General features: G+C 37.3%; 1 protein-coding gene across 2 annotated transcripts in view; it reads left to right on the forward strand.

Moving 5' to 3' along the window:
• LOC137278508 (arf-GAP with SH3 domain, ANK repeat and PH domain-containing protein 2-like) overlaps window positions 1-14,126 on the forward strand; it is a 102,742-nt gene that overhangs the window by 20,769 nt on the left and 67,847 nt on the right. For both annotated transcript variants that reach the window (XM_067810873.1, XM_067810874.1), the window contains exon 3: window positions 12,780-12,866. In XM_067810873.1, coding sequence (XP_067666974.1) covers window positions 12,780-12,866 — 87 coding nt within the window. The remainder of the gene's footprint in view (window positions 1-12,779; window positions 12,867-14,126) is intronic.

Genomic DNA, 14,126 nt, shown 5'->3' on the forward strand with positions numbered 1-14,126 from the left:
CTGCGTATTGCATGTTGTCTTTAGCAGACATATAGGTGTGAATAAACCAGACACTGAGCTTTCTCTGTGACAGAGACTGCTTACCACAATCAACAAGTTTTTTTTACGTAACGAGAAGATTATTTACTTGTTTGTGTACACAACCAAGATTAGACTACTGCTCACAACCTCAGACGCTGGGCATGCATACTGTTTCAAGCTCCACGAACCTATTCACTGCGCATGCGTCACGGGCGCAGCGCAGCACAGCTGTTGAAACCAGGGAGTTTAGTGAAACGTTTGAACTTCGATTTCGCGGGCTTTTTTTCCATCGCGTTTTTTTTCAACTTTATAGGTTGAATTGGCATTTTTTATGATTTGTTTCGGTAAATGCATACCGAAAGGTACCAGAATCTGCAAAGTTGTGTTTTACGTTGCATGTGACCTTTAATGTTATTTATGAGATAATAATTCTAGAAAATAGAGGTGCATGCAGGGGATATAGCCATTGCATGACCAGTGTTCTTGACACTTCTGCTCAAGACTGACCACTGAATGATGGGTCTTCTTGACCCCCCTGCTCAAGACTGACCACTGAATGACGGGTCTTCTTGACCCCCCTGCTCAAGACTGACCACTGAATGACGGGTCTTCTTGACCCCCCTGCTCAAGAGTGACCACTGAATGACCAGTGTTCTTGACACTTCTGCTCAAGACTGACCACTGAATGACGGGTCTTCTTGACCCCCCTGCTCAAGAGTGACCACTGAATGACCAGTGTTCTTGACACTTCTGCTCAAGACTGACCACTGAATGACTAGTGTTCTGGACTCTTCTGCTCAAGACTGACTACGCAGTGACCAGTGGGCTGAACTCTTCTGGTGAATGGCTCATAAATGACCAGTGTTCATGTCTGCATATGTCAATCTGACTTTAAATGCTCGCAAAGTTTGCCCCATTTCACTGGTTACAATGAATGTGATCCAGACTGAGCGGATTAGATGATGATGTCCACGGCATTAGTTTGTCAGATTCTTGTTGGAAAAGAAATTATTACCTTAATGATGAGACTTTTCCAGACTCACCAATGACATAAACCATAATTAGAGGACGTAAAGATAATCATTGTCTGGTCCTGAAATAATGTCATATGAAACCTTACACATATGACGTCAAAGTTACATTACACATTGACAGTTTGCCAAGCTTGTCAGTTTAATATCGTTAGTTTGGGGCGTTGGTCTGGTGCAAGTCAATGTCTGTGGCTCCTTGAAGTGAGGATTCAACTGTTTGACATGACATGGAAAGACAAAGTCCTGACACAGGGTCATCAGCCATGGTGTTGTACCCCGGGGAATCAATGGCCATGCTCATCGTGCTAAAATAAGATCCATCTTAATCAACTTCTAGACTTGACCAAGTTCTTTCGCTATTGATTTTCTATCTGACTTTATTTTTAGCAACGTCTTACTCCCTGGGAATGGTGACCTGCATTAAAGGGTTTATCCCTCCTAACCAGCTGACACCAAACTTCCTCTGTGCTTCCTTGTTGACTGCCCACTTTCTGCTCTGCCTACCAGTCAACTACCTACTTTCTGTTATGCCTGCCAGTTGACTTCCCACTTTCTGTTATTCCTGCCAGTTGACTACCCTGGGACTTTCTGCTCTGCCTGCCAGTTGACTACCCACTTTCGGTTATGCCTACCAGTCAACTACCTACTTTCTGTTATGCCTGCCAGTTGACTTCCCACTTTCTGTTATTCCTGCCAGTTGACTACCCTGGGACTTTCTGCTCTGCCTGCCAGTTGACTACCCACTTTCGGTTATGCCTGCCAGTTGACTACCCACTTTCTGCTCTGCCTGCCAAGTGATTACCCTTTTTCTGCTTTCAGTGTTCACAAACTGAGGTTTGGATTTCTAGATCTGATTACAGGCATTACAGTCAGCCATTATGTAGATTCACTTTCAGTGTGTGTTGAGTTCTGTCATTCATTTGGATGTGATATTCGGGAGCTATGCAACTCTGCAACTGCTCCTTGTGAGAAAATCCACTTGGGGTTTATTAATCAATTGTTGGTTACAATAGTTTTTTCCCAAGCTATCAATCATTGCATATGAATGGTCTTCCTGAGTGCCCATTTCTACCATGATTTCAGGTTAATAAAAACATGAAGCTACTTGTGTTGCATGTTGTCTGGTACTGACAGCTGATTCTGAACATGGGGGTCACTTCGGGCATTTCTGTCATGGCTGCAGGGTAGCAAGTCACATTTCCATTACAAGAGAAGACAGTGTCCAGAGTCACAAAACAGAAACAAAAAGACGTTTGACATCCTGTGTGTAGGAGGATCATGATGGTAACCACTGGTTGTCTGACAGAGTTTGTTTAGATGTCAAGCAACAGTCAGAACAACCAATAAACCCCACTCCAGACAGAAACTTGACAGATCCAAACAAACTGTAGCCATCCTACCTTAGATTCTCCGAGATGCTGTTACGTCATGGGAATTGAATTCAGTCTTTGGAAAGGTAGGGAATTAAGATTTGAGGTTTTGCCAGAGTAGTGAATGGTTGTCCTGTGTGAAAAGTTAGGTGTTTCGGTGACATCGATTGTGAGGGATTTCAGCAGAAGGGTAATTCAATAATTCTGACACTCATGTTACAAGTAATACAACCTGGTCCAGCTGTCCAGCCAAAGCACACAGATCAATTTGGATTGTCTGGAAAGAGATATTTCCTTTTCAGTGGATATCCTGAAAAAGTTTTTTCACCTAATTTCACAACCTAAACTTGAAATTGTTGACAGTTTTGATAAGTGTTTCGAGATTTGTTAAATAATTAACAGAAAATGTGCTTTAACAGCTTCAAAAGTCAAAACCAATTGTTTAGTTACTCATCACAGCAAATTGTTCAGTTATGTGAATGCGTGAGTAAGTGAGTGAGTTAGGTTTTATGCTGCTTTTAGTAATTTTCCAGCAGTTATCATGGAAATGAGCTTCACATATAAGACCCATATGGGGAATCGAACCCAGGTCTTCAGCATGATGAGCATATGCGTTAACTGCTGGGATACTCTACCTCCTTAGTCTGTCGTACAGACCCTGGTGCAAATATATCCAAGACGGCCCATGCAAGTCTAGAAAATGTGGTAAGCCTAGATTCCCTTAGAAAATGAAGAAAGTCTCACGGCTCCATTTCATTTTATTATATTTTTTTTTTACTATGAATTTTTTCAGTAAAAAATGTTCATTTCAGAGACTAGTTATTAGTCTGTCTTACCCCTCGTCATTAGATGTGCCTGTATTCATAAGCTTGTTTTGGATTGTTTCTACAATGGAACAGTTGGGTAGCCCAGTTGTGGAAGTGTTTGAATACCTGGGTTGGATTGAATGTGTGAAGCCCAGTTCTGGGTCACACTGTAATATTGCTGAAATATGATAGGCAGCCATACTCATTTGCTTTGAAAAAAATTGAAATTACGTCAATTATCATGTCCCCAACTAACAATGAGTGAGTTCATTAGCCACTTCCCAGCACTGAGATTCCTATCAACAGACTACATGAACTCTTGTTATTCAATACTCATACCTGACCAGACCAGGCAGACGTCAATATGTCACTAGTTATCCATACTGTTGGGTTATAGACAGTCATGTCACAATAAACATAATCATAAACCAGTGTTCGAAATACCTGCCTGCCTGGGATGCGTTATTTTCAACACAGACTGCAAGATTCTCAAATTCTCCATCCTAATGGTCAGGTTAGAATTTAGACATGTATGTATGAAGATATTTTGTCGGCAGGCATGTTTTGGTCATTGCTGACAAGTTTTATATCTAACCAACCTTGTGGGTGAGCTGAATTTTTTTTGAGTTTTATACTCTGCATAAACACAATCATACATAATGGCAGCAACTTAAGGGTCAGTCGTTGCGCAAACTAGTTTTCAATGCCAGACCTCTGAGGGTCTGGGTTAGAGTGACCTTCAGCACCCCATACTTGCTATAAAAGGCTGCTGTGCTTGTTGTAAGAGGCGACTAATGGGATCAGGTGGTCAGACTTGCTGACTTGGTTGACACATGTCATCGGTTCCCAATTGAACAAATTGATGCTCATGTTGTTGATCGCTGGATTTTCTGGTCCAGACTCGATTATTTGTAGACTGCTACCATATAGTTGGAATATTGCTGAGTGCAGCGTAAAACTAACTCGTTCACTCTCTCATTCACTCGTTTTCAATGCCAGTTTTCAAACCATGCTTCTTTAATGTTCTATATGATCCATGAAACACAGATATGTGGACTTGCTACAAAGTGTTAAGAATTGTTGTTAGAGGTGGTCAGACAGCATTGATGATAAACAGGAAGTTGTCTGCTGTGGCAGACATATTGGTGTCAGCCCTTAATACACTGCTCGAGGTCACATGATCAATATTTCAGAATTCAAAATAATTCATGAGAGCCCTTGACCTGTGCTGGCTGGACAATAAATGTTTCTCTGTGAGAGTCATTACTGTCAGGATTATCGGACAGTAATAGGATAGACTGCTGAGACTCCATGCAGTATTGATAAGCACTGAGGTAATCTGTGTGTTTGTAACGTATTTCAGAAGCGTCCAAGACTTCAAGTCTGTGCTATGTAATTATTTTGAAATCGTAATATAAAATTGTAGTTTGTCTTGTTTATGTAAAGCTTAAAAGTTGAATGAGGAGATAATAGGTGATAAATGTCCAAATTCTGGAAGTATGGAATCTTTTATCATATACTGGACAAAATATATAAGGATATATGTAAATTTTGAAATTATGAATCATGATTTATTTATTCATTGACACACTGATGAAAATATCAATCATAAAAATACCAATATCCCTAACTTATTTTGTCCAGTATATGTTTGCCTGTGCAGTATACTGAGTGCCTTAGCATGCAGTCATGTGTTAATATTGTGTAGGGCGGTAGGGTAACCTAGTACTTAGAGCATTCGTTTGTCATGACGTGAAGGCACGAGTTCGTATCTCCACATGGGTACAATGTGTGATGCCCATTTCTTTTATCCCCTGCTGTGATATTGCTTAAATATTGTTAGAAGTGGCATAAAACCATATTCACTCACTCACATCGTGGGCGGCTTGTTTGAATCTTTTATCTACGACGGTTAACCCCCCTGGATGCCGAGTTTTTTCTCTGGCGCACATTTTCGTAAGGTTTGAAGAGTGAATGTTTTGCGGGTATTGCACTCGCGTGGTCCAGGATCTGTGTACGGCTATATAATTACACAGAAATGTAGAATATTTAATTTCCTATCCGTTGGATAAAAATGTAACTGCGACTACCTCAGGGATTTGAGAAATTGAGACATTGCTAAATGTTGTCCAAAACTTTTGTGAGCGTTAAAAAACAGTAAATTTTTCTGTTTTTTTACCCTGCACCACTAAAAGCCTCTGCTACGATGTTTTTAATTTCTCATCTTAACGGAAAGTGTGAGCGAAGAAAATACAGCCTGATGTCTGAATGACATGTGTATACATGAAAGGGATTTATGTGCTAATGCATATCGTCATGTGCACAAAATAAATAATGACCCACAATACTTATCAAAAATCGATTTTCCTCTATGACATCAAACGTTGACAGAGAGGTAATGCACGTATAAAGATAAGGGGGCATAACTCCACTATGCTTTACATTATGTCAGTGTAACTCACATGGAGAGAATTTGCTTGGGATACGGACAGTATATTTCGGTTATGTTTTGTTCACAATGAGCCAAACTATTCCGGTACTAAGTTCCCCAGTGTGAGAGGATACCTTTTGGTAGTTTCACAGTTTGTAAGAAGACATGACGTTATGTCCTACATCCGAAAGCAGGTAATAGCAAATTAGATGGCCATTTCAGATACATAAAATAGTTCTGTGATTTCCATATTCTCCTTTTTGTGTAGATGCATTCAGATTAATTTTGCATCATTATTAACGGAGTAACAGATGCATTTTCAAATGTAATGAAATAACTGGAAATAATGCAGCATTTTAGTTGACGTCATGGCATGTTTTCTGCATTTTGTGACGTCGCTGATTACTGTATATCTAACCTACTTTCCACTTAGTGAAAGATCTCGGCTTCTGTGTCAGAATTCTTTTAGACAAAACATAAAATGAATGGTTTTACCACGGAAATAGTGTCCTGAATATATCAACAATTAGATGGTTTTACTGTGTATCTTATTGTGAGCACCACACACATCTGTCTGGCATCAATTTAGCGTAAATGAAAATTTCACAACACCTGAATATTCACTGAATATTCTTTTAGGATTGTTATGATTATGTAATTATTTCGCTTCATAAGTATGCAATGAAAGGTACAAAGAGATCGCTCTTTTAGGATGGAACTATTAGAATATGGACATAAGGTTTGTCCAAAATAAGACATGACAATTTAATCAATTTTCGTATATATCAGGGCTCTACTGACATATTTTTGTTTACTTGACCTTTGACTAGCAAATATTTTCTTTTTACTAGCCAAATGAAAAATTTACTAGCTAGGCCCTGTAGTGGTAATGATAAGAAAAATGTTTCACTTATATGTATGATTACTTTTGCAGGACTGGAGATTCAGAATCTAAAGCTTCAGAATGACATTCTATTTCAGTAGAATTTTAACCTCGCCAAATGTCACTGTAATTGGTCTGAATTCATGCACATTAATTGAAGCCTTACTTTCTTTTTGTGTTTTAACATTAGACTGGTTATCATTTTGTTTCTTTTCACTGTCAACTTGAGTTTGTTCATGCAAGATATTGGTTGTTTTGGATTTGGAAAAATAGGCCGATATCGGTCTGGAGTTTGTTTTCTTGGTTGCCATGGTTAACCACGCATGTTCACCAAGACAAATTGAATTCTGGGAAACCTAAACCCTTAGCGTATTTTTTACATGGATGTCTGTATATAGAGTGTAAAAACTAGGTTAGTAGTTTCACGTATGCTTGAGCAATGAATCTGGGGTTCTCATTTGCATTTGCTTACCTCCCTTTCTGTCACCTAGATGTCTATTTTTAGAAACACGGAAATGAACTGAATATCATGATGAATGAAAGCTGTAATTGTTTTAAGAGTAATGTGTTGTTATTTTACATAAAATATTTAAGGATGAAAGTTAATAACACCAAATGTAGCAGTCTCCATTTCATAAGTGTTTTATCATTTTTCGTCGCCACTTCGAAAATTCACTCGCATACGCAACTGTTTCACTTGCAATGTAGATCCCTGTATATTTTGTTTGAGTTAGATATTCTGTCATCACATATATTTTAATCGAATTTGAATTTACTTTATTATCTAAAACAATGAATCATGAACTGTTTTTGACAAACTCGAACCTGGTCAGTCAATATTCATAATTGTTTTGTCTATAAAAACGATGGAAACCAATGCAATGAACAAGACAATGCCTTTAAATATGTGTGCATCTACATTTCATAAAATCTACAAATCATTTTCATTAATATTATCAGTTTTACTTATAAGTTGGAATTAAATCCCTGTTCATTAACCTGTTCATATGAATCTGCAATATTTATCCCAGCATACTGAATATTGTACATCACAGGAACTAAAGCACATGTTGCAGTAATGGCTACGTGTGATCTTTTAACACTTGTGTAGAAGCTTGAAATGTGGTATAGTACACTTACTGAGTCAATTTCCCATGTAAATATTATTCAAACAATCAAAAGCTTTCAAATGATAAAAACGCATACCTTATATCCACACATGATATGGTGTTGAACATGGATATATGTAGATACTGAAATCAGTTTATTGAAAAAATATCTGAACAGTACACAAAAAATGTATCCCTATACTGAGTGTGCAATTGGAATGATATGGGCATTGTGTTTACTCTTGTTCAACCGACCTTCACCTCAAAGAAATTGCCTAATATGTGCAACAATGTTGACGTGTGACATCACAACCGATGACTGATTTCTTTCAAAATGGCGGCTTCGCTGACAAGGGTACACCAGATTTTGTGAGCACTCTTTCCTTGATTCAGGGATCTTTTGTACATAAATGCCAGAAATGCCTAGAAGTACCGTTGTCATTCTGCGTCATTTTGCATCAGTCATGGCGTCATTCTGCACTTCAAGTTTGACAGTTTCATAAGAATTATCAAATGATTGCATTGTATCTATTTTTACTTTGCTATTTCTTGCTACGATACTCCACCCCTGAATATTCTAAGCGAATTCTAAGCATAGAATTTGTAAGCATATTATTGTAAGCAATAATTACATGGCTGGATGTTGGAAAATTTCCGAAAATGCTATGTAGTGTAAAATCAGAGTTTTCATATGTTTACATTTCAAACAGTGCTGTCTTTCGAACACAGCGTTAGTGTTAATATGCAGTATCTTTCGTTTCCTTTTATCCAGACAGTTGGTATTAGCAACTAATCCAGACAGTTGGTATTGGTGACAAAAACCATTTGTAATTTGATTCTAAGATGTTTGGGGAATTCAGTGATGCATTTTTCGCAGCTGACCATGAAATATACGTGATGTAATAGGTTTCTCGATAATGGCCTTCTCGAAATGTGGTTTTGTAAACACTATCCAATATGGCGGAAAGCACACGTCAGCATTTGTGCAAGTGTATTTTCGAAAACGTCCCAACCGATCCTGGATTCAGCAGCGTCAGAATTATCATTACTGGTTACATGAAAACTTGATATCAGTGATGATTAATATGCTATTTATGAAATTCAATACTCCCTGTAATTATCCAATTTTCAAATTTCAAAACATACAGCAAATGAGGCTCTGAATTTTGATTTTTTTATAGTGTGAAAAATTGCGACATTTACGATGAATCCTATTTAAAAGGCAATTTTAAGCATTTTAACTTGGTCTGAGATAATAGAGGATGGTATCAAAAAACAGGGAATTTTCCACAGAAAAACTGTGAAGTACATGTATGTGTGTGGTATATTTAGAATTTTATTGGACTTCAAAGTGTGGCATCCAGAGGGTTAAGTTCAAAACATGTAGAGGATAATTGATGCTTTTTTTTTTGTCACTAGTCTGGTCAAAATATATTTGACTTGATAGAAGCTGCTTTCCTCTGAATAGTCTTACACACTAATTTATTGACAAGACACTATTACTAGGTGTGAAAGACTGGTCTCTCTATACGTGATTCAGATCTATTCCAGTCCTACCAAGGCTAGACAGCGAGACAGCAGCTTCTTCTGTCTCTCTCGACTAATGCTTAGTCTCTGAACATATGAAATTTTGATAGTAACAAATGAACACATATATATTGAAAAGGAGCCCTCGGGAGACCAGAGATTCAGAGCCTGAGGAAATCTAGACTTGCTTCATTTAAGGCTTTGGTGCTGCAGATAGGGCTTGGAAGACGGGGAAAATAATGTGGTTCAGGGACTGTGAGACAGACACGTATGACATGTATCCATGGCGATACCACTGTGACATGTGGTGTAACAGAAAAACTGACCTATTTTGTTGCCTCATTAAAAATGGATGTGTATGACATGTTGCATGTTGCTTAGCATGATGGGATATTGATTCTGGTCAACTGAAAGCTGCAGCAGCTTCTATAATTCAACATTCCACCTCTATAACTTCTCACCTTTGTGTATAACGCTTTGAACCGTTAGTCAGGATATAATTACTAATTGTGAATGGCTTAGTAGAAGAGCTTAAGACCTGTCGGTATTGTTTTGTGGATACAAATTTCTACAGATGTTTTTTCAGATGTGAAAATTTGTCAATAGAAAATGAAGAAGTCAGACATTAGATTAATTTATTAATGTTTCAGAAGACTGGAACATTCCTGTCTGGACCAGAACTTGGCCCTGTTCCACTAATCTGTGTTATAGAGCCATGGCTGTATATCCCATACTATTTCAAGACACTTTTAGTATACATGGCATCAAGACCATTTTGTGGCAAACACCCAGGCTTGGTCAGAGTGTGTCCATGAGTGCTGAGATATAAACTGCCTGTCATATCTCATGCCCCAGGTCTGCATATATATTAGGGCTTTACTGCATTAACCGTATATCGCAGTACGCTTTTCAAACGATACATATTGCAATATCATATCTGATAACCGATACATTGGGTAGAGAACATATAAAGTCTTTTTGTGATTATCTTTATGTTTTGATGAAAAATTTCATTAACAACAATTTTGTCCTTCGTTATTCAATGACAAAAATAGTATAAAAAAAAGAAAATGGAATCCCAGACTATGCAACTTAATTTTGAGATTGTTCTTATCAGAACCATAAGGTATATGATTAGGGACTAATGTGGAAAATTCTAGGAGTGACATGTACAGGTACTATGCAACCAAAAAATCAAACATAATTAAAACACAATTATCACTTATTCATGACCTATAATATACATTGCTGCTTAAGTTCCCTATATATAGCAATACGTATCGCAATATGGGTGCCTGAATTGCAATATATCGCAACACAATTTATTTGCCAATACACAGCCCTAATAAATATGTTAGTAGGATTCATCAAACTTTGTTTCTAGACTTTATTCAGCATACTTTCTTCAGCCAAGATGACCTCTCAGTTATTTGATTGCTGGCGATGGTAGAGTCTCAGCATGCATTTACACATAAAGAAATTATGAATGTGAAATGCTTCCATTCTGCCACACATGATATGGCAGAGATATTGCCGTTGTGATGTTCAATATTTACTCACTCACTCAATTCATTTTGCCACACATTTGGCAGCGAAGACTTTGATAATAATTTGATTTTAAATATTGTAATTTATTATATAATGGATGCCTGGTTATGATAGATGGAGTAGACTACAAAGCGAAGATAGAAATTAATAGGCTTACGAAGATACCAACATCACTTCCCAGACCGAACATTAAAGTGTATTTGTTGTTCAAAGGGTTTATTGAAGGTTTCTGAAGATCCATGTGAGTTTTTTGTTATTTTTCAAATGTAAGCTAAGATTTGTTGTCAACAATACATGCTCTAATATAAAAACTTATTGGGAACTATATGACCTTATGCATTCAGCTGAGTGATCAAGAGAAAACTGCATCACCAAGCTTGTGATGTCACATATTACTACACACATATTTGTGACATCATAGATATGCAGGCACATCCCATGAAGTTTAGTTTCATGATCCGTGGCAAATGAAATCTCATTTTTTCAAATCATACGGTAAGAATGGCATTGTAGTTATGGCACACTTGTGTGATAAGGCCAGACCAATGTTATTTCTTGTCTGATGGATTTTCATCCTCAGAATACCTAAAGGCCGGAAGGGGGGGAAAGTCACAAATAATATTCCTTTTTATTATTATATATAATTTTTTTGAGGGTGGTGATGCAATTTATGCAGTCTATATAGGGCAGAAAAATTAATCTTTTTTTGCTTTAATTTTACATTTTTGGCCAATAAAAACATTGAGATTATGTTTTTTGAGCAGGGAAAATTATCATTTTGAAAAAAATAGGACTGGCAGAAATAAAATTGGTCTGGCCTAATCAGATATTATAGCATCTCTAGGCTCCTGGGACATGTTGAGTCAACAGAATTAAATCCTCTTTTCACATTGCAACACTATTTGTAGTGTATGTTGGTTAGTCCATAGAGTGGAATTCACTGTATAAATGGACCACAATAGTAACCTGACCATCTGCTATTTAGACCAATCACCTGTAAAACTTTACAAGACATTTGGTATTTTCTTGTGTGTATTTCAGTTATAGTTCAAGAAGTAGACAAAGCAGTGTAGTTTCAGTTTCATATGTGTTTGATTGGTTAGTGTGTAAGCCACAATCAGCCACATTTCAGCTATGTTCATACATGATTGAATACAGTCTTTTCAAAGTCTTTGATCTCTGATGACAGATTTTACTTCTTTTTGTTATGCACCCATTCCCCACCTGGGAAAGTATGGTTTGGTTAGCTTCTTAAAAATTCAAATCTGCCACCTTAGATTAAATTTTCCATAACCACTATTTCGATTCAATATTTCGTTTCAATATTCGTTTTTCCACACAACAAAATAATTGATTCGAGTGCTTAAATAAAGCCAAACATGATTGGTTGATGCTAGACTAATTATCCAATGACAATTGTTGTAAGTAGACATTGCCAACTTCATGAAGATGTTCATGCTCAGAAAGCAGGCTCTGAAATTTGAATGGAATCTGGCTCCAGTTTCTCGAAACAAACTTAAGTCTGAATTTTGACTTAAGTTCGAGGTTTTACTCAAATTTGAGAAAGTACATTCAATCCCTGAATTTACTGGAATTGATATTAACCTAAAAAATAGCAGACAGTTTGATTTTTGTGAATATATAGCTTAAGGTGTTTGGGCATTATGTATTTTGTAGAATGCATTTGAGTTACAAATGACGCAGTTTCAAATTGTCAAACTCAGTTTGAAATATGAGTAAAAACTTAAGTTTGTTTCATGAAATCAGAGGCTGATGTTTTTACTTGTATGAAGAAGCAAATTGAAAATGACCTTATCGAGGATTCAGTATCGAAAATCAAATCTAACTGGGGTCTGGGCAAGTCATTGCAGCCCTGTCCCCACCAATCTTCATCAGGCCCCTGTCAATTTCCTGTATGCGAACATTGAATGGATGGTTAAGTAAATCATACATCCATGACAGTATGATCATTTCTTGAAACAGGGCCTGTATTTTCAGACTGTTCTGAAATGGGTAGTGATCACATATTTTAACAAGATGTTGTATTTTGCAGTGCATGTGCAGAATGAAGCATACATGGCAGAGAACCTTGAGAGGCTGGGCAACAATGCCAAAGTGCGGGAAAATGAAGCTGAAATCAGTGAGTAATCTCCCCTTTCTTACAGTTCCTTTATTAGTTGTGTACTTGAGCATACAGGCAGTACAGATGGTGGCCATATAACAAACGTTACTCTCACAGAGCTCAAGATTCTTGTGAGTGTTGTTGCTCAACAGATCTTAACATGTGAAAATGATTTTGACCTTCGTGTTTAATACAAGGAATTTTTATTGGCCACAAAAAAAAAAAAAATAACAGGAAATTTGTTTTTTCAGTGGTCATTTGCCTACAACTTGGCAGTTGTGCACATCAGACATATCATTTGCTTATGACCAAACAACCCATCCCAATGCTATACTGAGCAATGCTTTCTGACAGCTCAAGGACATGAACAATAGAGCCGTCATGCTTTTTATCATTTTCTGTTTCTTGAAAAATGGGTACACATACAATCCATGACTTTCGATTTCCTCTATTTATTATATGTGAAGGGCCTATGTGTTTTGATGGTTAAATGAAGATCTGTAACTCCCGCATCAGAAATATTGATATGACAGATGCCTGGCTGGTGTCCAAAACATGTCAAACCATCCATCGTATCAACATCAGATTCAGGATGCCGGTGGTGATAGGCAGGCATGTAATACAGGGCATTATACTGGAGTCTGATACAGAGTTTGGGGAGCAGATCTCAGCAGGGTTGAAAATATTTATCCCCCCTGGCATGTAATGCGTGGGATATTGTCAACGCCTCGTCCGTCCGTCCGTCCGTCCGTCCGTCCGTCCGTCCGTCTGTAATCATTTTGTTTCCAGAGCATAACTCAGAAACATTTCAATATTGTTTTACCAAACTTGATACATATAGTAATCTCAGCCTATGGTTGTGCCTTTTGCTGTTTACAGATTTTGAGCATTTATATTTTTTTTTGTTTTTCCATGGAACATTTTGGTGTTAGTCTTATGGTGGGGTGGTCTTCGTTTCCGGAGCAGAACTCAAAAACTGTTCTATATTTTTCTGCAAAACTTGATAGATATATGAATCAGAACCTAAAGTGGTGCCTTTTGCTATGTACAAGTTTTTATGATTTATTATTTTCTCGGTTTCCATGGAAATGCTTTGGACATTGTCTCAAAAGTGAGAGGTGTGTTTCGTTTCCGGAGCAGAACTCAAAAACTGTTCTATATTTTTCTGCAAAACTTGATAGATATATGAATCAGAACCTAAAGTGGTGCCTTTTGCTATGTACAAGTTTTTATGATTTATTATTTTTTCGGTTTCCATGGAAATGCTTTGGACATTGT

Source organism: Haliotis asinina, chromosome 3 (genome assembly GCF_037392515.1).
Source record: "Haliotis asinina isolate JCU_RB_2024 chromosome 3, JCU_Hal_asi_v2, whole genome shotgun sequence".
Classification (NCBI taxonomy): Eukaryota; Metazoa; Mollusca; class Gastropoda; order Lepetellida; family Haliotidae; genus Haliotis; species Haliotis asinina.